Raw genomic sequence first — 24,706 nt, forward strand, 5'->3', positions numbered from 1 at the left:
GCTTGGTTCACTGAATGTGAATCAGCCTCACCTTTTGAGAGGAAATGAACCTGCAACCCCAACATTCCACTCATTTGAAGCTGGTGGACCTCCATATTCCTCCAGCTTGTGGCATTTCTCTTCCCATATTATTGTATTTGGGAAGTGTTCCTGTTTTAATGAGACCGAACATTGGCTTCTACACTAATGACAAAGCTTTCAGACTGCCAAAGTGCTTCTTTGGGAAACGATCTTCAGATGATCTTGCGGTTAACTGAGCAGAATATTACATCACCATGTTTGTTGTTTTAAAACTAATTTGCATTGCTAATTGTGTTCGAATTAGGAATCATCATTATCAGAATTAGACTATTTCTCTGGCTACACTAGACTCTCTAAAATACTGGAGTTTCTTAACCTTTTGGGCTGCTTGGTGACGCATCCAATAAAGGCACCATTTTCATTTTAGTGCCCGGATGAACTCCCCTACAATCCACAATCATCAGTAGCCCCACAGAGCAGTGCCTGGTTTGCGGTAGCCTTGCCCAGGGTCAGGGAGGGTTCTGTTGGCAAGGATCTCCTGGATCCTCATTACTCTTCAGTGACCCCTGCTGGTCGGTCGGGCACCTGATTTGCTATTCCGAATTGGGAGAAAAGGGGGTAAAAGCAAATAGATTGATAAATATGAAGACCTCTCTCAATAATGTTTTCATCCACTTCAGGATGAAATCACTTCTGGGAAATCACTTCAAAAACTATGCAAATTAAGCTGTACTGCCTCATTTTAACTTTTGCACCTATTCCATTGTTATAGTGCAAGTAGTTTATTCATTAATGTTTCAGTAAATTAACATTTTCACAAGGAAAGCTGCTGCAGATGTGCACTCCATTTTCATGTCATGAGACCCATTAGGGGTGGGTGGTGGTGCCTGTGGTGGGGGGAAGGGGGGGGCCGTGTTTTCGTGCTGGGAATTCACATAACCTCTTCCTCTTTAGCAGGGGGAGAATAGCGTCATAGGAGAAACCACACTATTAATAAATCATTTGCCGAGAAGAAGCCTACAAGTATCAGATATTAGAACAACACAGGGCAGCACAGACATGCATTTTAACAATACATGAGATGAAAAACATGATATATTTAGCCTGCATAAACATGTGAAATGACAAGTCGGAGGAATTTATTCACTGCAGAATGAGTAATATATATGTGTGTGTGTATGTGTGTGTGCGCGCGTGTTGTGTGTATGTATTTTGTGTATGTGCCTGTGTGTGTATACTTTTTGTGTCTGTGTGTATGTGTGTTTTCTGTGTGTGTGTATTTGTGTGCGTGTGTGTGTGTGTGCGTGCGTTTTCTGCGTGCGTGTGTATTTGTGTGTGTGTGTGTGTGTATTTGTGTGCGTGTGTGTGTGTGTGCGTGCGTTTTCTGCGTGCGTGTGTATTTGTGTGTGTGTGTGTGTGTGTGTGTGCGTTTTCTGCGTGCGTGTGTATGTGTGTGTGTGTGTCCAGTCGCTCCCCCTCTCCGCTGCAGGCCTCGGAGAAGGAGAAGGAGAGCCCAGCGGAGCTGACCGAGCGCTGCTTCAGAGAGCTGCTGGGCCGCGCTGCCTACGGCAACATCAAAAACGCCGTCAACCCCGTCCTCATGTGAGCGCGCGCCGCCACACGCACACTGCACTCGGTTACATTTCACACGCTCAGGAATACATGCGGGTACATGTCAGTTATACCATTGTGTTGCTCAAATATATGTCTTACCATTTCACGCCACTGGTTTTACTGCTGTGGAAGCTAAAGGATGAAGAAGGGAGGGAATGATGCAGAGAGCTTTAGAGATGGGGGGGAAAGCTGGGGCTGCTGGGTAATTGGTGTAGGAACTCCCTGTGAACTGCAAGTTCCTGTTTGTCTGCTCATTACTGTGGACATCAGTTGCCAAGCTACAAGACTGTACCTTGTACCCGGGTCAAAACAATGTCCAGATATGGTGGATTCTTGTATTAAGTGTGTCTGAATTTGCATTAGGAATGAATTATGATTTATAAAGGTGCCTTTCTTTGGAATAGTTTCATTTCCTGGTGCCGAAGGGGAAACATTATGACCAGACGTCTTTGGGTTGAAGAGGGAGTGGTAGAATGCTAGGCTATTACTGCCACAATGGGACAGTTTTCATTTTAAAGCCTCCATGAGCTTTGTGGTTAGTTTTTACTGTGATTCAAACACATGGAAAATTGTTTAAAAATGGGGCATCCCTTGGGCATTTTTTGTGGTGTATTTTCAGGTGTTCTGGCTACTCATTTTGAAGATATTTACAGGTTTTGGAAAAAATGTTGTCCTTTGCTTCATTCAAAAGGGCATTTCTTTTACTATCAGTCAGGCGTGAAGGTAATTTGACAAGGACAATTATTATTACTGAAGAATTAAAATTACTGAAGAAAAAACTTAAACATTATTACCTGCATTTGTATCCATTGGTACATTTACACTTTTTAGCAGATGCTCTTATTGAGAGCGACTTTTAGTACACAGCTTGTGTACATGCAATTCATTTATACAGCTGGATATTTTACTGACCCAATATAGGTTAAGTGCCTTACTCAAAAGTAAAACAGCAGCACCCCACTTGGTTACTAAACCCTGTTACAAGCCCTGTTCCTGAGCTATTATACTATTGTATACTGTACTGTTACTCTTGAATCAGTGTGGCAGCTATGGTGTGTAGTTTTTATCTGACTTGTTGGAAGAGATTTGGCAGGATCTAGATATACTCACAATCTCTGGAGTGAGAGGAGGCTCTCTCTCTCGAATTCAAATGCAGAATGCTTTATTGGCATGAAATTCACTTGCAAATATTGCCAAGGCGTGCATACAGAAATACATTAGAACATGAATGCACATTAATTAACAGCCACAACAACCACTATATCAGCAGTAATAATAATATATTATTATTATTATTATTACAATAACATAAATCATAATAATGGTGAAAAAGAGATAAATGTAAATAAATAATAATAAATTATTGAATTAAATTTAGATATTTTTGCTGGTCAACCAGTGTCCCTCAGACTGGAAGATTGTTGGCGCTTCTCTTGCAGTTTCTTTTCATTTGTTAGGACATCTTTTGCAATTAAAGATCCTATTCTGAAGTAACGTGTTCTAATTTCTGAACATTTTCCACAATGTAGAGGAAAGAGAATCTGTTTCCTCCTCTCCTGTCATACAGTGACCACATGTACATAGTTTTTTTGGGTAACCACGTGTTGCAGCGTTGGCCTTTTTCAGTTGCGAGCACATGGTCACTAAGCCTGTACTTGGTCAGGATCCGTCTCTGCTTTGTATCTCTGACAGAACAGGGATACCCAGCTAATGCACGGTCGCTTTTTTCGGGTCCGATATCAACGTTGTTTGTTTTGTCTTTTGTGGTTACATCATCCCAATATTCCAGATAACAGACTTTGGTCAGTTTCATGTTGTTTACTCTGATTTGCTTGTAGGCAAATGCTGTACTTTGTGTTAGTTGGGTTAATGAGTTAGTCATTACCACCTGACTGAGAGGACTTTTCATGACTGAGCTCCTGGGCTTTCCTTGCCGTAAACTGCAATGTGCACTGAGGCCTTGAATTGAGGTGCATCCACAATTTGAATGCTGTATTTTTCTAAATGAATCATTCATGGACAGTGGTCTAATTCTGCTCTGCATACATTATTTGGTGTTCTCTTTTGTACTTGTAGAATGTTTGTTCAAAATTCAGCATGTGGCATCTCATTTACAAAAGCTCTGCTGCTGAGTGGACCCCACACCGGGAGCGTATCTATGTTCCCAGGGTCCTATGTTCCCAGGGTCAATAAGTTCCCAAGATACTATGTTCCAGGGTCCATTTCCCTAGTTCAATATTCTGTGAACTCTTTCACCTCCTATTGTTTCTGGGTACAAATTTGACCCTGTGGCAAATTGAAAGACTGGGGGAACTGCCTTTTTCAGGTTCCCATATGGCTGAGTTAGAGCTGAGGAACATAGGACCTTGGGAACATAGGACCCTGGGAGAGCACATATATAGAGCTGAGGAACATAGGACCATGGGAACATAGGACCCTGGGAGAGCACATATATAGAGCTGAGGAACATAGGACCATGGGAACATAGGACCCCGGGAGAGCACATATGTAGAGCTGAGGAACATAGGACCCTGGGAACATAGGACCCTGGGAGAGCACATATGTAGAGCTGAGGAACATAGGACCTTGGGAACATAGGAATGAGCCCCCCCACACCTCACTTCCATACAGCACAATGGGCTGGATAACACTATCCCATTTCTAGCCAGATTTTATTTGTTATAACAAGTAGCACTTTGAGCCTTTTCTTTTTAAGCATTCATTGCAATGCTAAAACATACAATGCCATTACAATGTTTTTTGCAATGTTGCAATACCTGTTGCCAAGGTTATATAGGTAATTTGTATACCAATTGGAAAGTTCTCTTTCCAATTGGTATGCAAAGAACCACAAAACACAAAAACAACATCCTAATATACGGATGTTATAATAGTAATAGTAATTAAAAATAGCAACAGTACACTGTCACAGTTATAGGATTAGATTATTAGTCATTCCTTTCTTTCTGGCTATGGCATGTAAGCTGCATGTTGTGGTGACAAATATTTTTTTACAGTGTCTTTCCTCTCCCTGGAGAATTTGCATCTTCCTCCTTCCCCTTTATTTCTCTTTTGCCATTCTCTTCTTTCCCCCTCTACATTTTATCTGTCCCCTTCTCACCCTGTTCCTATCGCTTTCCTTCTTTTTCTTATATCATCTCTCTCTACCTCTTTCTCCCATTTCTCTCTCCATCTCTCTCTTTCTCTCTCTTGGACCAGCAGTGACACACCACTGTTTGTGTTTTCAGGCACCTCGACAACCACTCTCTGTGGGAGGGAAAATCCTTTGCCGTCCGGTGCTTCAAGATCATCATGTACTCCATCCAGGTGAGACGCACACCTGACCTCTTTGCCTGTTTGCTTAGACCGAGTGTCTGTGGCAAAAAGTGTGACGGAGCAGGAAGTAAGTTTGTCTGCAAGTGAGAATGTGCGATGTGCTGGCTTAAGATTACGTGGCAATGTTATGACCTGCTCTTGGGTCAGACCATAACAGGAAACAGAAAACAGAAAAAGGGAATGTGAGCGAGGAATAGGGAATGGGAATGAAAGCTGCAGACCGACAAGCAACTCCAGTCCCTATCTGCCTATCCGAAACTAGCTAACCTGGTTAGTCTTTGCAGGCTTGCTGGGTACAGGGTCGGCTTTGAACACTGAGCTTCGGGACAATTGATCTACAGGCTGACACCAAGAGTCCGAATAGCCTTCCCCCAACAGAGGTTTAAAATTCCACCCAGAGTACCTTAAAATATAATAAAGCGAAATTCACGAAATAGCATCCCGATTGAAGGATTTGTAATCCGGCTGGGAATGCTCTAACTGACCTGAGTCACTATACGGAGAGCAGAGGGGAAAAACGTGAGTCGCGGTCAAATTGAACGAACGCTCAAAATCCACTGGGCAAACAAACTGGATGGGCGAAGGCAAGAGTCGGAGTTGAATAGAGCAGTCAGTGGTCAAACACAAAATCCTATCAGCTGAACAAACCGGAAAGGCTAGACGAGAGTCGGAATCAAACGAAATAAGGTCTGACACGCTGTCAAACAAAGTAATCACTCTGTCCACAAGTAACAAGCGCAGAATTCAAAGAGCTGGTCCCCGCTGGTGAACGGCAAACACCAGCTATTTCACACTGGTGAATGGCAAACACCAGCTATTTCAGACCGAGTAACCGGAGACGGAAACAGCCAGTTTGATGATGACCCAGAAGTCGCACATGCAACACAGACAAATGTAAACAAAACTTACTGCAGGGGTCATGACAGCAACAACTCGGCGTTGCGGGGTCCAGCGATTTGGCCTGTTTTTGTTTTACAGTCCTCATAAACAGCTTGTTGTTTTGTTCTTGCCTCTGAAAGTGTTGTGGTGGCCATAAAGCCCTGGGTGTTTTCTCACTCTCTTCCCGTCCCTTGTGCCATCTGTCTCACCCTGACAGTCCCAGCACTCTCACCTGGTCATCCAGCAGCTCCTGGGCCACCTGGATGCAAACAGCAAGAACTCGGCCACAGTGCGAGCTGGGATAGTGGAGGTCCTGCTAGAAGCGGCTGCCATAGCATCCAGTGGCTCCGTGGGTGGGTACAGGTTAATGACATGGAAGATCTTTTTTTATTTATTTTGTGGATTCTAGTGCAGTTTAAGTGCTTAACCACAAGGTGGCGCCTTATGACTAAGATTTAGGACTTCCATTTTAATTTGCCATTTCTTTCTTATTTGGCTTTCCTTTGTGTGTTTGTAATTTTATGGGCCTTTCCACTATTAAAATTTTTATGAAATATGCCAATATTACTAATATGGTTTACCTCCTTAGTCTGGCTAATTATTTTCTAATGTTTATAGAAATTCAGCCTAGAAACAGAGGGAGTTGAAGTTGAGGAGGATGTGAACGATGCACAGTATTATGTATTAGCAGGCACAGAGACCACATATCTGACAGAATCTGCTTTATTCCTGCTGTTCATGCCACAGTGGGACATTTTGCATCATTCATTGGCTTCATCCGAATCAAGGCTGTGTCCTCATTGTGTCTCTGACTGTGTCCTCAGGCTGTCAGTGTCTCTGACTGTGTCCTCAGGCTGTCAGTGTGTCTCTGACTGTGTCCTCAGGCTGTCAGTGTCTCTGACTGTGTCCTCAGGCTCTCAGTGTGTCTGACTGTGTCCTCAGGCTCTCAGTGTCTCTCTGACTATGTCCTCAGGCTCTTAGTGTGTTTAACTGTGTCCTCAGGGTCTCAGTGTGTCTCTGACTGTGTCCTCAGGCTCTCAGTGTCTCTCTCACTGTGTCCTCAGGCACTTAGTGTCTCTCTTACTGTGTCATCAGGCTGTCTGTGTATCTGACTGTGTCCTCAGGGTCTCAGTGTCTCTGACTGTGTCCTCAGGCTCTCAGTGTCTCTCTGACTATGTCCTCAGGCTCTTAGTGTGTTTAACTGTGTCCTCAGGGTCTCAGTGTGTCTGACTGTGTCCTCAGGCTCTTAGTGTGTCTAACTGTGTCCTCAGGCTGTCAGTGTGTCTCTGACTGTGTCCTCAGGGTCTCAGTGTGTCTGACTGTGTCCTCAGGCTGTCAGTGTGTCTCTGACTGTGTCCTCAGGCTCTCAGTGTCTCTCTCGCTGTGTCCTCAGGCTGTCAGTGTGTCTGACTGTGTCCTCAGGCTCTCAGTGTGTCTCTGACTGTGTCCTCAGGCTCTCAGTGTGTCTCTGACTGTGTCCTCAGGCTCTCACTGTGTCGTCAGGCTGTCAGTGTGTCTGACTGTGTCCTCAGGCTCTCAGTGTGTCTCTGACTGTGTCCTCAGGCTGTCAGTGTGTCTGACTGTGTCCTCAGGCTCTCAGTGTGTCTCTGACTGTGTCCTCAGGCTGTCAGTGTGTCTCTGACTGTGTCCTCAGGGTATCAGTGTGTCTGACTGTGTCCTCAGGCTCTCAGTGTGTCTCTGACTGTGTCCTCAGGCTGTCAGTGTGTCTGACTGTGTCCTCAGGCTCTCAGTGTGTCTCTCAGTGTGTCCTCAGGCTCTCGTGTGTCTCTGACTGTGTCCTCAGGCTGTCAGTGTGTCTCTGACTGTGTCCTCAGGGTATCAGTGTGTCTGACTGTGTCCTCAGGCTCTCAGTGTGTCTCTGACTGTGTCCTCAGGCTGTCAGTGTGTCTGACTGTGTCCTCAGGCTCTCAGTGTGTCTCTCAGTGTGTCCTCAGGCTCTCAGTGTGTCTCTGACTGTGTCCTCAGGCTCTCAGTGTGTCTCTGACTGTGTCCTCAGGGTATCAGTGTGTCTGACTGTGTCCTCAGGCTGTCAGTGTCTCTCTCACTGTATCCTCAGGCTGTCAGTGTGTCTCTCACTGTGTCCTCAGGCTCTCAGTGTGTCTCTGACTGTGTCCTCAGGCTCTCAGTGTGTCTCTCGCTGTGTCCTCCGGCTGTCAGTGTCTCTCTCACTGTGTCCTCAGGCTCTTAGTGTCTCCCTCGCTGTGTCCTCAGGCCCCACGGTGCTGGAGGTGTTTAACACGCTGCTCAGACAGCTGCGGCTCAGCGTGGACTACGAGCTGACCGGCTCCTACGACTCCTGTGGAAACCTTGGCTCCAAGGTCATCAAGGAGCACGAGGAGAGGCAGCTGCAGGAGGCCGTCATCAAGACCATTGGTGAGAGGAAGAGTGAGAGAGAGAAAGAGGGAGGGAGAGACAGAGAGAGAGAGAGAGAAAAGAGTGTGTGTATGTGTGTGTGTGAGAGACAGAGTGAGAGAGAGAGTGAGAGAGAGAGTGAGAGAGAGAGAGAGAGAAGGAGGGATGTAGGGAGAGAGAGAGAGTGTATGTGTCTGTTTGTTGTGTGTGTGAGAGGGGGAGAGAGAAAGAGAGAGAGAGAGAGAGGAGTGTGTGTATGTGTGTGTGAGAGGGGGAGAGAGAAAGAGAGAGAGAGAAAGAGAGTGTGTGTGTGAGAGAGAGAGAGTTAATTCGTGTTTACAGACTTGCGTGAGTTACAGTCTCTGCGTCGCTGCCCCTCCTCCTCTCCTCTCACGCTGTTCCTGCTGTCTCCGTGCCGCCAGGTTCCTTTGCCAACACGCTGCCCACCTACCAGCGCTCGGAGGTCATGCTCTTCATCATGGGCAAGATCCCGGTGCCCGGCATGCACCCCGCCCTGGCGTCCGCCAAGTCCGGGTGAGACATGACCTCCGGAACCCCCCCCCCCCCGGGTGCCTTTTATTCCCAAACGCTCGGCTGTGGCTTCATGGAGCCAGGTCAACGCACAAGGGCAAGCCTGTCCATTTCTGCGCGAACGCAGACGTTTACCTCTTAGTGCCAATTTGAGCCGCTTTCGCCGGGCTCTCAAGGACCGGGGAAATGTAATCAATGAGCGTTTCAGCGTAAGCTGTCCGTTTCCCTTTTATGTCTAACGGTTCTTATGGAAACCGTAATGACACAAGGGCACTTTTCCCTTGACTGAATTGACTGTCTTCCTTTCTCGCTTTGCCGCGGTGCTGTTCTTGACCCTACGCTCGAAAAGATGCAAGGGCATGGTATCGACTTTTCCCATGTGTCCGTTACCAAGCTACCGCATTGAGACCTGCAGATTGAGTCCGGTTTTGTCGAGGGGAGGACTGAACACGATTTCGCCTCTTTCTATAGTTGCCCCCGTGCGACAGACAAAAGCGTTCTACGTTACTGTAATTACCGGTTACGCAACTTGAAACGTGTAGCCGATTTCTGAGAAAATTGCTATACAATCGGTTTCTGTCAGGGATGTTCAAGGCTCATCTCCAGACAAAAAAACAAGGTCGTTCATTGTATTTACTGCGCATAGGAAGTGGCTGAGGGGTTCTGTGCCGTGTTTTCTTAATGAATGCGCTCTGGAGAAAGCAATCGTAGCCGGACTCATTTCTTGGGCGATAAAAAAAAAAAAAAGCTATTTGAATGATTTGTCTTCTGCAGAGTGCACACATGCCCACACACGTCTTCACGGAGCTCTGCCGCTTCCTCTCTAGCCACATAATGTGCTGGTACATCGCTCTGTTTCAGTAATGCTCTGCTTGACGCTTTCAGGTTTGTTGTGGCTAATGGAGAAACAGAAATGATTAGTTCATAAATCAGGAATTCAGCTTTTACTACATTATAAACGAACCTTCTGGGTGTTTGGCAGTTCTTCAGTGTCCTCCATTTTCTCTGTCTGTTTTTATGTGTATTACCGAATCTTTAGGGAATTTCTCTGCAGCCTTTGAAAGCTGCTTGCAGTTTGTCAGACTTGTTTCAGCCTAAGCGATCTTGTTTTCAGAAATTAAATGTTTCTCGATGTATACATTAAGAGAATAAAGATTTTATGTCTGTCCCATAAAGTAGCTGCAGTAAAGTCATTTATGTTAAAGATGTGTTCATATAGAAACGTTGGTTTCGGCCAGAAGTACGCCTCATTGCTTTTATTATTATTTAAACTTCACAATATTCATGTAGGATTTACAAATTCACTTATATCGGGTAGTATATAATATGAATAGATAAACGGCAATATAGGCACATATCCTGGCATTTCTTGTAATATTTTAACTTGTGTTATTAGCTGATGTCCTGACATTGTCACTAAACCACATAGCGCAGAATCGTTGAATATTAAGATATGAATTGATTACAAATGAAAAAAATGGTTCTTGAGGTTGTTAGCTGTGCTTTTGTGCTAGTGCTAAATCCGAAGGCAGACGTCATTTTCAACTCCTCGTTTTCAACTCTGTACACAGACTATTACAGTGAGATCCAAATTTGGGACAATGACTTTTTTTTTTTTTTTGATTTGGCTCTGTACTCCACACTTTTAGATTTATAATCAAACAATGCCCATGTGGTCACAGCACATTTTATACATAGCCCCCATCGGTACTTCATAGGTTGAATTCAGGCCTACAATTTCTACATTGCAATTTCTATTATGTGCGTTCTGTTATGGGCTGGTCCTAATCGTATTTTGATTGATCTGTTTTTAGATTTGACTGCAGTCGTATGATCCAAGTGATGTTGTTGAAGTCACTGTTGCAGGTGAGAATAAGAATTCATTTTTATTAGCATGCTATAAAAAGAGGTAGAAAGTCCAGGGGTCCAAAAGTAAATGTCCTGCCATGTGTTTCTTCCACCCATAAACTCCAAATGATTTCTTTGATTCGTTCTACCTCCTGGCTGAAGAATTGTACTAATTAGCATACCCAGGTGATTGGAACAAAATACTGGGGTGGACTTTTAGTGTAAGGATCATGTTTATCAGCACAGTTAAATATGATTGCTTTGTTCATGTCAGCATGTTGTTTATGTGACAACGATTCAATTCTTATTACGTTATTAGTGTGACAGGATGATATATGTATCAGCGCAGTTCAATTAAAATTGTTTTATTAGTGTCAGGATCATGTTTATATCAGCATAGTTAAATTCATAGTTCTGTATTAGTGTCATATTCATGTTTATATCAGCACAGTTAAATTCAGACTGCGTTATTAGTGTGACAGTATCATGTTTATATCAGCACGGTTAAATTCCGATTGCGTTATTAGTGTGACAGTATCATGTTTATATCAGCACAGTTAAATTCCGATTGCATTATTAGTGTGACAGTATCATGTTTATATCAGCACAGTCAAATTCCGATTGCGTTATTAGTGTGACAGTATCATGTTTATATCAGCACAGTTAAATTCAGATTGCATTATTAGTGTGACAGTATCATGTTTATATCAGCACAGTTAAATTCTGAGTGCATCATTAGTGTGACAGTATCATGTTTATATCAGCACAGTTAAATTCAGACTGCATTATTAGTGTGACAGTATCATGTTTATATCAGCACAGTTAAATTCTGAGTGCATTATTAGTGTGACAGTATCATGTTTATATCAGCACAGTTAAATTCAGATTGCATTATTAGTGTGACAGTATCATGTTTATATCAGCACAGTTAAATTCTGAGTGCATTATTAGTGTGACAGTATCATGTTTATATCAGCACAGTTAAATTCAGAGTGCATTATTAGTGTGACAGTATCATGTTTATATCAGCACAGTTAAATTCTAGATGCATTATTAGTGTGACAGTATCATGTTTATATCAGCACAGTTAAATTCTGATGCATTATTAGTGTGACAGTATCATGTTTATATAGCACAGTTAAATTCTGAGGCATTATTAGTGTGACAGTATCATGTTTATATCAGCACAGTTAAATTCTGAGTGCATTATTAGTGTGACAGTATCATGTTTATATCAGCACAGTTAAATTCTGAGTGCATTATTAGTGTGACAGTATCATGTTTATATCAGCACAGTTAAATTCTGAGTGCATTATTAGTGTGACAGTATCATGTTTATATCAGCACAGTTAAATTCAGATTGCATTATTAGTGTGACAGTATCATGTTTATATCAGCACAGTTAAATTCTGAGTGCATTATTAGTGTGACAGTATCATGTTTATATCAGCACAGTTAAATTCTGAGTGCATTATTAGTGTGACAGTATCATGTTTATATCGGCACTATAGCTCTATTAGTGTCCGAGTCGTATTTATTCTGCCGAAGCATTTGCTCAGCATCCTGCCTGTGTGCGTCTGTGTGTGGACAGGTGGCGACGGGATTCCAGACCACCAACATGCTGACGGCCCTGCCCAGCTCCTTCTTGGACCCCCTGCTCTCCCTCACGCTGATGGAGGACGCCGAGATCCGGCTCCTGGTCCTGGAGATCCTCGTCAGTCTGATCGATCGGCACGACAACCAGCCCAAGTTCTCCTCCATCAGGTACGGGCAAGGGACCTGGCCTGTGGTGTTCTCGCCCCTTTTTCTTCCAGTGCCGGTAAAACAGTCACGCTACGAACTTACGTAGCTTACGTCTACAGGGGGCGCTGCACCTTTGGCTCGTGAGCCACAGCTCACATGACCTCAGAGGTAAGACGATTCTGGCAGTCGGAGGGTGCCGTACTCAAACCCGCTCTCTGGGTCCATGTACGAAGTCCGACCTTGAGCAACACCGACCCCTACTGCTCTTGAGCGAATGAGAGTGCATCAATGTAAGCTTGGAAAGCGCATGTAAATGCAGTCCATTTACCATTTACCATTTACCACACCACGTGACCTGTGAGTCTCACTGACGAACCAATAACGAGAAGCTTGCTAGTGCTTGGTCTGGTACGCAGTACAAAGGACCTGGGGAACCTATGTCACAGTGTCTGCTTTTTGTTTTTGACGTAAAATTGCCATCCACCAAGCTGACTTCAGTCAGCTGCTTGAATTGATTCGTTTAGTGCTGAGTCAGGAGAAAAGCAGCTGATCCTGCTGCTCTTCAACACCAGGAATGAGCAGCAGTGCCACAGGGATCAGCCTGCCGTTGTGTTGAGCTATGCTACTTTCAACACACTGGTACATCTGTGACTGTCATTTCATGACAGAGTTTGCGGTGCTGCTGGTGATGCACTGTGTGGGATAACCTACTGTTTGTGACACAGTTTGTAAATGTGAACACGTGGTCTATAATTGTGACAGTCCCCATGGAGACGAACTCAGCAACGCCTACAGTATGATGCTGTACACTTTTTACTTTTTGTATACAGTTAACTGAAAATGTCAGAATATTAAACATGATGCCAGAATACACAATTTAAAGAATTTAAATCCTTTGATTGAAATTATTACTAGCATCTTATTTTTAAATAGGCGGTTCTACATTTTTACCTTTTTAATCAAACAAGTGCTAATTGTGATCTTGTCAGAACATTTATTTTTCATTTCAGTGGCTGTCTTTTTTGCTAACTCTTTTTTTTTTTTTTTTTTTTTTGGAAGCTTCTTTTATTTCGCCTTTAATAATGAGGCTACGACATGCCCCGTTTTCTAATTGTTACAGTTATTTGTGAGTGTTTTATTGTTTTGTATCGGTGTTGAGTTCCTGCCTGCTGTCAGTGATAATAAAGAGCTTGACGGCTCCCTCGGCCTTCATGCCCATTCAATTGGCTGTTCAGTCCCAAACTGAGGCCCTTATCCCTGAGCTACTTTTAGTTCCATTGTCAGAGCGCTGAAAGGGACCGGAGGGAAAAGCACGCTCACATCATTTCGGTTTGTGAAGAAGCCTGTTTCTGTGGGCCCACAAGCTTGCAGGAATGCCATTCAGGCGATCCCAACAAGAGCGCCCCAGCTGAGGGCAAACCTGAGGGGGTTTCTAGCTGTCAGTCATCACTGGACGGTACTGTCCGCAGGCGACCCGTTTTACAGGCTGCCTGTGGATATCGCAGAGCCCCGTGTCACAGGACGAGCTCTCTGAGAGCGGATTCAAATCCCGCCTCCCTCTCCTCCACAGCATCATCTCCGACATCTCGGTCCTGAAGCTGAAGGTGGACAAGTGCTCTCGGCAGGATAACCTCTTCATGAAAAAGGTGCGCACTCTCGCCTCAACCAAGGGCGTTCAGGGTAACCCTGTTCTGACTAACCCTAAAACCAGGCGTCACTCAAATCACTCTGCCACACAGGAAGAAAATAAGAGAAGGAGAATTTCTTTCATTCTTCTTTTAAAAATTTAGAAGACAGGAAATTCTTTTTTAATTATTTAAAGTGTAATTGCAGACACTGTTTTTAAAAAAGGAAGTGCAAAGGTTTACATATAGTATGAGGAAATGTTTTTCCTCAAATGTTTCCAATACAAAGTTGACTATCCGAACCAACTTAGCCCACTAAATTATGTTGCTGTCATTATCATATTTAGTTCCTCAATTTAATCCCTTTTTCCCAGTTCACTAATGTTAGGAACTAATACCACTTCACTGCAACAACTGTGGTGACTTTTTCGCAGAGTTGTACTGTCGATGGTCTCGTACTGTGGCAACCTCAGTCGTATCCCATCATGCCCTCTTTTTGTCCCAGCATGCCCAGCAGCTGTACCGGCACATCTACCTGGCCTGTAAGGAGGAGAACAGCGCTCGGCCGCACTTCGAGACGCTCTACACCCTTCTGGCCCTCATCAGCATGGAGCTGGCTAACGAGGAGGTGGTAGTGGACCTCATCCGCCTGGCGCTAGCCATGCAGGTGCTAACTCGCGCCGCGCCACGCTACGCTACGCTACCCGTCAGTCCGCGCCACCCAGAGACCCGGCCAATGCATGAGTCACCTACCATAGATACAAACTTCCTGATGATGTCGTTGACGTATTCAGTATTAAATTATGCGTGTATTAATTAGCTTTAGTTGATATGTTTTCATCTCCAGCTGTACTGGAGTCTGTGTATTGTGTTTAACTGTAAGGACTTCCATGAGAACATCTTTCTATTCAGGGCCCAATGTGATCGCTTGCCTACGTAAGGATGCTACTTTCTCACAGTATGATTATTGTTCCCTACAGTGTCTGCTTATTCATAGGTTTTCTACCTTATTCTTTCTTTGACGTGCTCTCTGACAGTTCCTTTGTCATGATGGATGTTATGGATCAAATCTGATTAACACTTACTCTGATTGAATTTGACTGATTTGATTGCACGTAAAAAATGAAATGATCACACTGCATTGTCTTACGAGCTCATCTTTTACCTCCAAGGACCTGGCTCTGTCCAATGAGGAGATGCTTCCAGTTTACAACCGCTGTGCCGTCCACGCCCTGTCTGCCGCCTACCTGAACCTCATCTGCCAGCTGACCACCGTGCCGAGCTTCTGCCAGCACGTTCACGAGGTTGGCTCATAGTCACGTGTGTGTGTGTGTGTTTGTTTGTGCCAGTGTGCCTCTGCACACGCTCCTGGCATCGTCTGCGTCAACGCGCGTGCGTGTGTACGTACGTGTTTGTGTGCGTGCGCTTGTGTGTTTTTGTGCACGTGTTCTGTACATATGCATACTTGCGTGCACACTTGTGTGTGAACAGTGGTCTGACCAGCTCTACCTTTCTCCCCTCAGGTGATTGAGACGCGACAGAAGGAAGTCCCCTTCATGCTCCCAGAGGGCGTGTTCACTGAAAGCCCCAGGTTGGCAGAACCCCGTTAACCTCAGTGAGAAAATTCAGACGTGTAGTGATGGCCAACTCAGAGCAGAGCGAGGCTTTGTGAAGGCCCTAGCCTGGATGGAACCTGCGATTGGTCTAAATTCAATCAACGCTTTTTTGTCCTGGATGCAGGACACTGTCTCGTTGGTGATAACTACAGTCGTTCCATTTGGTTTATTTGTCCAAATTAAGGGCACATTTTGATTCTATAATATGAATCTGTAGTTGTTGTTCTTTTTTTGTGATGGGTTCATGAATTTGTGATTTATTAGTCCTTGACGAATACTAGTGCATAGTGCTTTAGCTTCACCCTCTATTGGCTTCATGAAGCCATGTGCTGTCAAGTCATCCTAGCGTCACTTTCTAAACTTATGAACTTCATTATTGGCGTGTGGGTATGCCAGGCTTGTGTCCTTCGAGGCGTGCTCAAATCCCCCCTGGATAGATGGGATACCTCCTGAGTTTTTTCTATCGTTTTAGACTCAGTTGTGTCCCCTTCTCTTGGAAGGGGACACAACTGAGTCCCCTTCCAAAACCTCTGTTAAGATGGGTTCCTTCTTCACTAATTCTAACATTGCTGTTATTTCTTTGTTGTTAAAAAGGGTAAAGAACCCTTTGAGTGCTTGAGCTGCCATCCAGTTTTCCTTCATAATAGACACCAAGGTCTTCACTGCCCAATTAGAACTTTCTTATTCATCCAGACCATAAAATCCAATAAGTACGAAAAAGGAAATAAAACTCAAGTCCTGGACAACCTCAGCGGGGTACGAGTTCATGTTGAGGTGCCACTTACTCTGAGTCACTGATTGGCTGGGGTCTTGTTTCTATGGCCTAAATTGGATGCTGATTATTTCAACAGCACAAAAGTCCTGCTTTCTTATTTTCTTGTTCTTCCTTCCCATTTAACATATACAGATGAAGTCCGATCATAGTCTCTGTCGGATGTCTCCTGTGACATCTCTCAGAACTAACTTTTTTCTTTCCTTGTCTTGCCTGTGGTCACGCTCACAGAGGTCCTGTGTTGCTCTCAGATTCATGAAACCGACGCACTTCTCTGAATCGCAGCACGACAGCCCTTAAGAGCCTGCGGATTTAAAGAGGAAATGGCTAGCCTGCAGACGGATAGAATGGCCCTCCATCTTTGTCAGTCTCGGCCTTCCTCCTTGTCTTTCATCTCTTCTCAGAGAAGCATCTTTTCTCCTTCTTCCCCAGTGATGTATTGAAAGATGGAGCGCTGAGTGCAGGTGCAGGTGCTGATACTTATACCCGGTCCATTAGAGGGGCTTCGCTCATCACTTATTCAGGGGTTTTTCCATCCTGGCTTTTAGGGATCTTTTTCTGGAAACTTTGCATCGCAGAACGTTTCAACTTTCCCTGATGAAGTATGCTAACAGAGCCAAACAGTGGCACTGTTGCCCTCACAGTACAGAAGCAGGGCCTCAGAAGTAAAATGCAATCTTACAATTGAATGAAGATTTTTTTTTTTTCAATTCTGAGTATTTCAGAACTAAAATACTCATTTCAAATAGCCTTTACCCAAACCTCTGTACCTACAGAGTGCTGCATTAGCCCAGGCTCTGTAACTCTGAGTGCTGTCCCATGCAGCTCCATACTTCCTGTACACCCCAGCCGTGGCTCAGTGGGCCTTTCAGTGTGCTTTAGCTGAGACAGCGCAGCTGAGTCTCCTCCACTCTCTCCCTCTGCCCCAGTATCCCGAAGAGCCTGGATAAGCTTGAGGGACATTTGCTGTTCCTTCAGTCCAAGATCACAGAGGTGCTGGGAGGCAGTGGCTACAACACTGACCGGCTGGCCACCCCATACATCCCGCAGTTCACAGGTACGGGCACATACTGGTACAGTCCCATACAGATACAGCTCACAGGTACAGTCCCATAGAACTACAGCTCACAAGTACCGCACTGTACAGATACAGCTCACAGGCACAGACCCATACAGATATCACTCACAGGTACAGCCTCATACAGATACAGCTCACAGGTACAGCACTGTACAGATACAGCTCACAGGTACAGTCCCATACAGATACAGCTCACAGGTACATCACTGTACAGATACAGCTCACAGGCACAGACCCATACAGATATCGCTCACAGGTACAGCCTCATACAGATACAGCTCACAGGTACAGCCTCATACAGATACAGCTCACAGGTACAGCCCCATACAGATATAGCTCACAGGTACAGTCCCATACAGCTACAGGTCACAGGTACAGCCTCATACAGATACAGCTCACAGGCACAGTCCCATACTGATACAGCTCACAGGCACAGTCCCATACAGATACAGCTCACAGGTACAGCCTCATACAGATACAGCTCACAGGTACAGCCTCTTACAGCTACAGCTCACAGGTACAGACCCATACAGATACAGCTCACAGGCACAGTCCCATACAGCTACAGCTCACAGGTACAGCCTCATACAGATACAGCTCACAGGCACAGTCCCATACAGATACAGCTCACAAGTACAGCCTCATACAGATACAGCTCACAGGAACAGCCTCATACAGATACAGCTCACAGGTACAGCCTCATACAGATACAGCTCACAGGCACAGTCCCATACAGATACAGCTCACAGGCACAGTCCCATACAGATACAGCTCACAGGTACAGCCTCATACAGATACAGCTCACAGGCACAGACCCATACAGATATCACTCACAGGTACAGCCTCATACAGATACAGCTCACAGGTACAGCCTCATACAGATACAGCTCATTGGTACAGCCTCATACAGATATAGCTCACAAGTACAGACCCATACAGATACAGCTCACAGGTACAGTCCCATACAGCTACAGGTCACAGGTACAGTCCCATACAGATACAGCTCACAGGCACAGTCCCATACAGATACAGCTCACAGGTACAGCCTCATACAGATACAGCTCACAGGTACAGCCTCATACAGATACAGCTCACAGGTACAGCCTCATACAGATACAGCTCACAGGTACAGCCTCATACAGCTACAGCTCACAGGTACAGTCCCATACAACTACAGGTCACAGGTACAGCCTCATACAGATACAGCTCACAGGCACAGTCCCATACTGATACAGCTCACAGGCACAGTCCCATACAGATACAGCTCACAGGTACAGCCTCATACAGATACAGCTCACAGGTACAGCCTCTTACAGCTACAGCTCACAGGTACAGACCCATACAGATACAGCTCACAGGCACAGTCCCATACAGCTACAGCTCACAGGTACAGCCTCATACAGATACAGCTCACAGGCACAGTCCCATACAGATACAGCTCACAAGTACAGCCTCATACAGATACAGCTCACAAGTACAGCCTCATACAGATACAGCTCACAGGTACAGCCTCATACAGATACAGCTCACAGGCACAGTCCCATACAGATACAGCTCACAGGCACAGTCCCATACAGATACAGCTCACAGGTACAGCCTCATACAGATACAGCTCACAGGCACAGACCCATACAGATATCACTCACAGGTACAGCCTCATACAGATACAGCTCACAGGTACAGCCTCATACAGATACAGCTCATTGGTACAGCCTCATACAGATATAGCTCACAAGTACAGACCCATACAGATACAGCTCACAGGTACAGTCCCATACAGCTACAGGTCACAGGTACAGCCTCATACAGATACAGCTCACAGGCACAGTCCCATACAGATACAGCTCACAGGTACAGCCTCATACAGATACAGCTCACAGGTACAGCCTCATACAGATACAGCTCACAGGTACAGCCTCATACAGATACAGCTCACAGGTACAGCCTCATACAGCTACAGCTCACAGGTACAGTCCCATACAACTACAGGTCACAGGTACCGCCTCATACAGATACAGCTCACAGGCACAGTCCCAGACAGATACAGCTCACAGGTACAGCCTCATACAGATACAGCTCACAGGTACAGCCTCATACAGCTACAGCTCACAGGTACAGCCTCATACAGATACAGCGCTCAGGTACAGCCCCATACAGATACAGCTCACAGGTACATCACAGTACAGATACAGCTCACAGGCACAGTCCCATACAGATATCGCTCACAGGTACAGCCTCATACAGATACAGCTCACAGGTAAAGCCTCATACAGTTACAGCTGACAGGTACAGCTCTGTACAGGAACAGCAGGCTGATGTCTCCACAGTCACGGTACACCTGCTTTGTATGCTCAGGCATTCCTGTTGTTTCATGCTCCTCAGATGAAGACCGGCTCTCAAAGAGGAAGAGCATCGGAGAGACCATCTCCCTGCAAGTGGAGGTGGAGTCAAGGAACAGCCCTGAAAAAGAGGAGGTAAGAGAAGGACAGCCACGCCCTCTCACAGAGACAGCCACACAACCACAGACACCAACTTAGACAGACAGCCACACCCTCTCACTGACAGCCACACAACCACATACACCAACTTAGACAGACTGCCACGCCATCACACAGGCACACGTGCAAATAGATATCTGCATCCCCATCTATACAAAAAATCACAGTTCAACATACATGCAGTTATGCCCCCACATATAGATAACCACACCTCACAGACATGTGATCATACCCTCACAGACAGGTAAACATACCCTCACCGATAGCCACGGCCCCATATACAGACATCTGTGCTCCTTCACTAGTGGCCTACCCATCTAACATGCTCCTCTTCAGACACCATTACTTCACATTAAAATGTCTCAAGCTACTGACTCAAGACTCAAGTCTTTGACGCACAGCAGTAGATGGTCTGTGAATGGAAGGGCTGAATATCTGCTTTCTGTACCGTGAATAGTCCCTGCCTCTGGCTCTGCATTATATGTTACCCTCATTGTGTCTTCAGAGAACTCCAGCAGAGGAGATCACGTTCGAGACTCTGAAGAACGCTATTGGTAAGTAGCATCCATGCAACCGTATACATTTGGCATTGAAGCCGTCTGTACCATGGTTGAACAGCCCGCTCAAGACCTCAGTGATAGCAGCTAACTGAATGATGAGATGTAGCCGCTGGGTGCTTCATCCAGTGTGTGGATGCGCCCCACCTGACTCTCAGTGCCGATCGTGGCCAGGATCCCCAGCAGGTCAGCATGTAATCGCCTGTGGTCTTGTATTGTCCTCTTGAAACTGCATCAAAAATACAGCGGACTGCATGAAGATGTGACGTTTAGAGGAATTATCGCAGGCTGGCATGTTATTTTTGAGTGAGGACAGATACAAAGAGCCATAATTCATTCATTTTTGGCTGGACCGCAACAGCGGAGCCAACCCTACAAACGCGACAAATGTCTGTGACTGAGTGATGAAGTTACACCATTGGTCGGCCGAGTTATGAAGTTACACCATTGGTCGGCCGGATCACTGGTCGGTTAGGTCAAGCCATATACTAGGTTTTAACCTGGTCTTGTTTCAAAATTCTCTGACTTTGAGTGAATGCTGGTCTCTTCTTCAGTGGACAGCATTGGTATGGAGGAGCAGGAGAGAGAACGCCGGAGGCAGGTGGTGGAGAAGTTTCAGAAGGCCCCCTTTGAGGAAATAGCTGCCCATTGTGGTGCCAGGGTGAGTTTCCAGTGTTCTGCATGCAAGTGATAAATAGCCACCGAGAACAATGTTGAAAAGATCCATTCACTGAACCTAAACTGCATTTTTTCAGGTTGAAATACCACAAATATTAAGGCATATGCTTTGATTGTGAAAACATAATATTGCATACATACTGTCTCCGTGAGGAGGTACATTTTTTGCTTATAGTATAGTTAGTTACATTCTCAAAAGACAAATTGAGGGAATTGAGTCTGGAATAAACTATATATTTACTGTACATCTTATACAGTGGGCTCCAGAATTATTGGCACCCTTAATAAAAATGAAGAAAAAAGGCTGCATATAATAAATGACAGATAATAATCTATATATTATGTTCAAACATATGGGAAAACTATATACTTTTATTTTTTTTATTAAGTAATCAAATTTTTTCTGAAAACCATAGGTGCCATAATTATTGGCACCCCTAACAATTATTGTAAGTAAAATCAAACAAAATGAAATTGGCAATACAATTTTACTTAATTTAGGTACAGTTCAGTCTAAAGGAACTATTTTGTGTCATTCCATCACTTCCAGTTTCACTAGAGAATAAAAATGAGGTAACAAGCATAGAAAATCCCTTTGTCATCCATCAGCATGGGAAAAGCCAAGTAACTGTCAATTCAGAAGAGACCGATGGTAATTTACCGCCACAAGTATGGTAATGGGTACAATAAAAGACATAAACGGTTAAACATACTACTTAGCACTGTAAGGGGAATAATAAAAAGGTGTAAAACATATGGAATGGTTGCAAATTTGCCAGGAACAGGAAGCAAGTGCATGGTGTCCCCACAGACGGTGAGGAAGATGGTGAGGGAGGTCATTAATAACCCAAGGATCACTGTCTAAGAATTGCAGAGATTGGTTGGTTTCTTGTGGTCAACAAGTCTAAAAAAACATAAAATGGCACCTCCATACCAACTAACTCTTTGGAAGGGTGGCACGAAGACAGCCCTTACTGAGCACAATAAGCAAAACCAAGAATCTGGAGCTTGCCAAACCTCATTGGAATTATGACTGGAAGAGAGTGCTATTGTCAGATGAGACCAAAATTGAACATTTTGGCCATACACACCATCGACATGTTTGGCTGTAAAAGAGGAATGCATACAGGAGAAGCACCTCATATCTACTGTCAGATATGGAGGCGGGTCATTGATATTTTGTAGATGTTTTGCTGGCAGTGGTCCCAGGGCACTATTTTAGATCAATGGCACAATGAATTCAACAAAGTACCAGGAAATTCTGGCAGAAAATTTGGTTGTCTCTGCTAAGAAGCTAGGCCTTGGTCATAGGTAGACTGTCCAGCAGGACAGTGACTCCAAGCATACATCAGAATTTAAACAAAAATGCTTAAGTGAAATCAACATCCATGTTTTCCAATGACCATCTCAGTCTCCAGACTTAAATTCCATCAAAAACCTGTGGTCTGAACTGAAGAGGGGGGTCCATAAGTGCAAACCCAAAGATATCAATGATTCTGAAAAGTTCTACATGGAGCAATGGTCAAAAATCCCTCTAAATGTGTTCTCTAACATTATCACAAATTATAGGAAAAGACTCGTGACTGTCATCTTTGCCAGGGGTGTTTTCACAAAGTATTAAACCAGGGGTGCCAATAATTGTGGAACCAGTTTTTTGGGGAAATATTTTTTTTATTTAAAAAATTTGAGACTTTGGTTGATTCCAATGAATCATTAATCAATCACACTAGTTTACACATGTTGGAAAATAAAGATTATGTCAATAACTATTATTTTTTAGTTTAGAATTTTTTAAAACATTTTTCGTGCGTATTTATCAAGGGTGCCAATAATTCTGGAGCCCACTGTAAATACTGTTGATGTTGTCCCTGTGAGCTGAGTGTAAAAATGACTTTCATGACTAAGCCAAATCGTTCAGTTACACGTAGCTAGTAGATCTCTCTCTTTTGCTTGCGCTGATAAATGGCAGATTTGTCTGTAGCTAGCTAGCTAGCAAGCTAGCCAATCACCAAAATCTATCTGTGGTCTCGGATGCTCATTTGTTTGGCTATGTTTGCTTAGATCAGGGGAGGCCAACTCTGTACCTGGAGATCTACCTTCCAGGTGGTTTTCATTTCGACCTTACTTTGACTCAGGTGATTCTACTAATTAGCAGCTCAATGAGAGCTCTAGTTGTTGAGTAAGGTGTGCATTGTTAGTGCTGGAGTGAAAACCTACCGGACAGTAGATCTCCAGGAACAGGGTTGGGCAGCCCTGGTTTACAGTACATACTCTTAACATTTGCCTCATTACGCAGAGCTTTCATGTTTGATCAAAGAGTCAAGAGTAGTGTCAATGTCTTCGATTTGGCTGTCTGGTCTCAGTGCATTGTGGAGTTGGGGAAAGCAAACAATTTTAGTAACTAAATTTGAATGTAGTTCAGGTACTCATATTTTTTTCAAAAGTATCTGTATTCTGATTACAGTATTCTATTTTGTAACGGTAATGGATTAGTTAATTTGTTGTTGTATTTTAAATACGTAATGCTGTGTATTCCGGTACTGCCCCACTCTGCATTACAAAATTTGTCCCTTTATAGCAGCATTAACATATACGTACTGTGATACAGCATTTTGACATATACTAAACGTGTGGAGTCATCACAGTCAATGAGTGTGACTGCCAGCTGCAGCCTGTGGCGTTTCCTCTGCTGGGCTTCTGAGTGTGATGGATGACATTGAGCAGTTATGAGTCATAGTGACTCCATGACTCATGCTTATTATACCCCGAAGCATCACACCAGCTCTGGTCTACAGATACAGACCAATAAGGCATAACCTTACTGGTTTTAGGGTTGTGAATTACAATGAGCTGGTCTCAACACTTTGTACACAGGTCTTGTAAAAAAAGTCATACTTATAATGTTCATCGTTTGTGTGATTCTATTTTTTACAGGCTTCGTCCTTGCAGAGCAAACTCAACCAGATCTTTGAGATCACAATCAGGTAGGTTGTCTGATGCGCCAGTTTGTAAGATCCTAGAAATAAATATTTTGAGCAATTATTCGAGTTATGCAATACATTGCAAAGCACATAATATGTAAAATCAAGCACAATAAGTGCTGGGGTGGGAAATATGGAGATTATATTGTGATATAGTATTGTGATTAGAGGTGTCCCAGTTACCGATACCAATACATTTATGTTCTGGGAAGCAGGAAGGGTGATCTCTGCTGGTACATGTATTTTGTTTTATTTTTTTGGTATTGCTTTAGTTTTAGGTTTCTAATACCCATAGTTAATGAGGCCTTATTTTCCCATTTTATTTATTTTACATTTTGTATGCATGTTGTGTAAAGAGTGAATGTTATTGCATTTTTATAGAATTTTAAACCCTTGTCTTGATGGTCCATGTTTACTGCCAAAGATGGAATTCACAGACAGAACCTGGATGAATATGGTACACTAAAATAGGATTTACAGTCAGCCTAGTCTTGCATAGCCAGACCTATCTCCACACTTCGTTTCAGCGCTGTGCCAGCACTGGAGGAGGGTCTGG

The 24,706-nt window shown here is 44.2% G+C and overlaps 1 protein-coding gene across 1 annotated transcript in view; it reads left to right on the forward strand.

The window, feature by feature from the left end:
- Positions 1-24,706, forward strand: part of efr3ba (EFR3 homolog Ba (S. cerevisiae)) — a 58,822-nt gene that overhangs the window by 26,420 nt on the left and 7,696 nt on the right. The window contains 16 exon segments of the mRNA XM_064339249.1: positions 1,489-1,623; positions 4,884-4,962; positions 6,068-6,203; positions 8,083-8,244; positions 8,646-8,757; positions 10,569-10,620; positions 12,194-12,366; positions 13,916-13,991; positions 14,476-14,637; positions 15,143-15,274; positions 15,494-15,561; positions 17,288-17,415; positions 19,819-19,910; positions 20,440-20,488; positions 21,046-21,152; positions 24,104-24,153. Coding sequence (XP_064195319.1) covers positions 1,489-1,623; positions 4,884-4,962; positions 6,068-6,203; positions 8,083-8,244; positions 8,646-8,757; positions 10,569-10,620; positions 12,194-12,366; positions 13,916-13,991; positions 14,476-14,637; positions 15,143-15,274; positions 15,494-15,561; positions 17,288-17,415; positions 19,819-19,910; positions 20,440-20,488; positions 21,046-21,152; positions 24,104-24,153 — 1,713 coding nt within the window.

The sequence above is a fragment of the Anguilla rostrata genome, chromosome 6, assembly GCF_018555375.3.
Source record: "Anguilla rostrata isolate EN2019 chromosome 6, ASM1855537v3, whole genome shotgun sequence".
In the NCBI taxonomy this organism is placed as follows: Eukaryota; Metazoa; Chordata; class Actinopteri; order Anguilliformes; family Anguillidae; genus Anguilla; species Anguilla rostrata.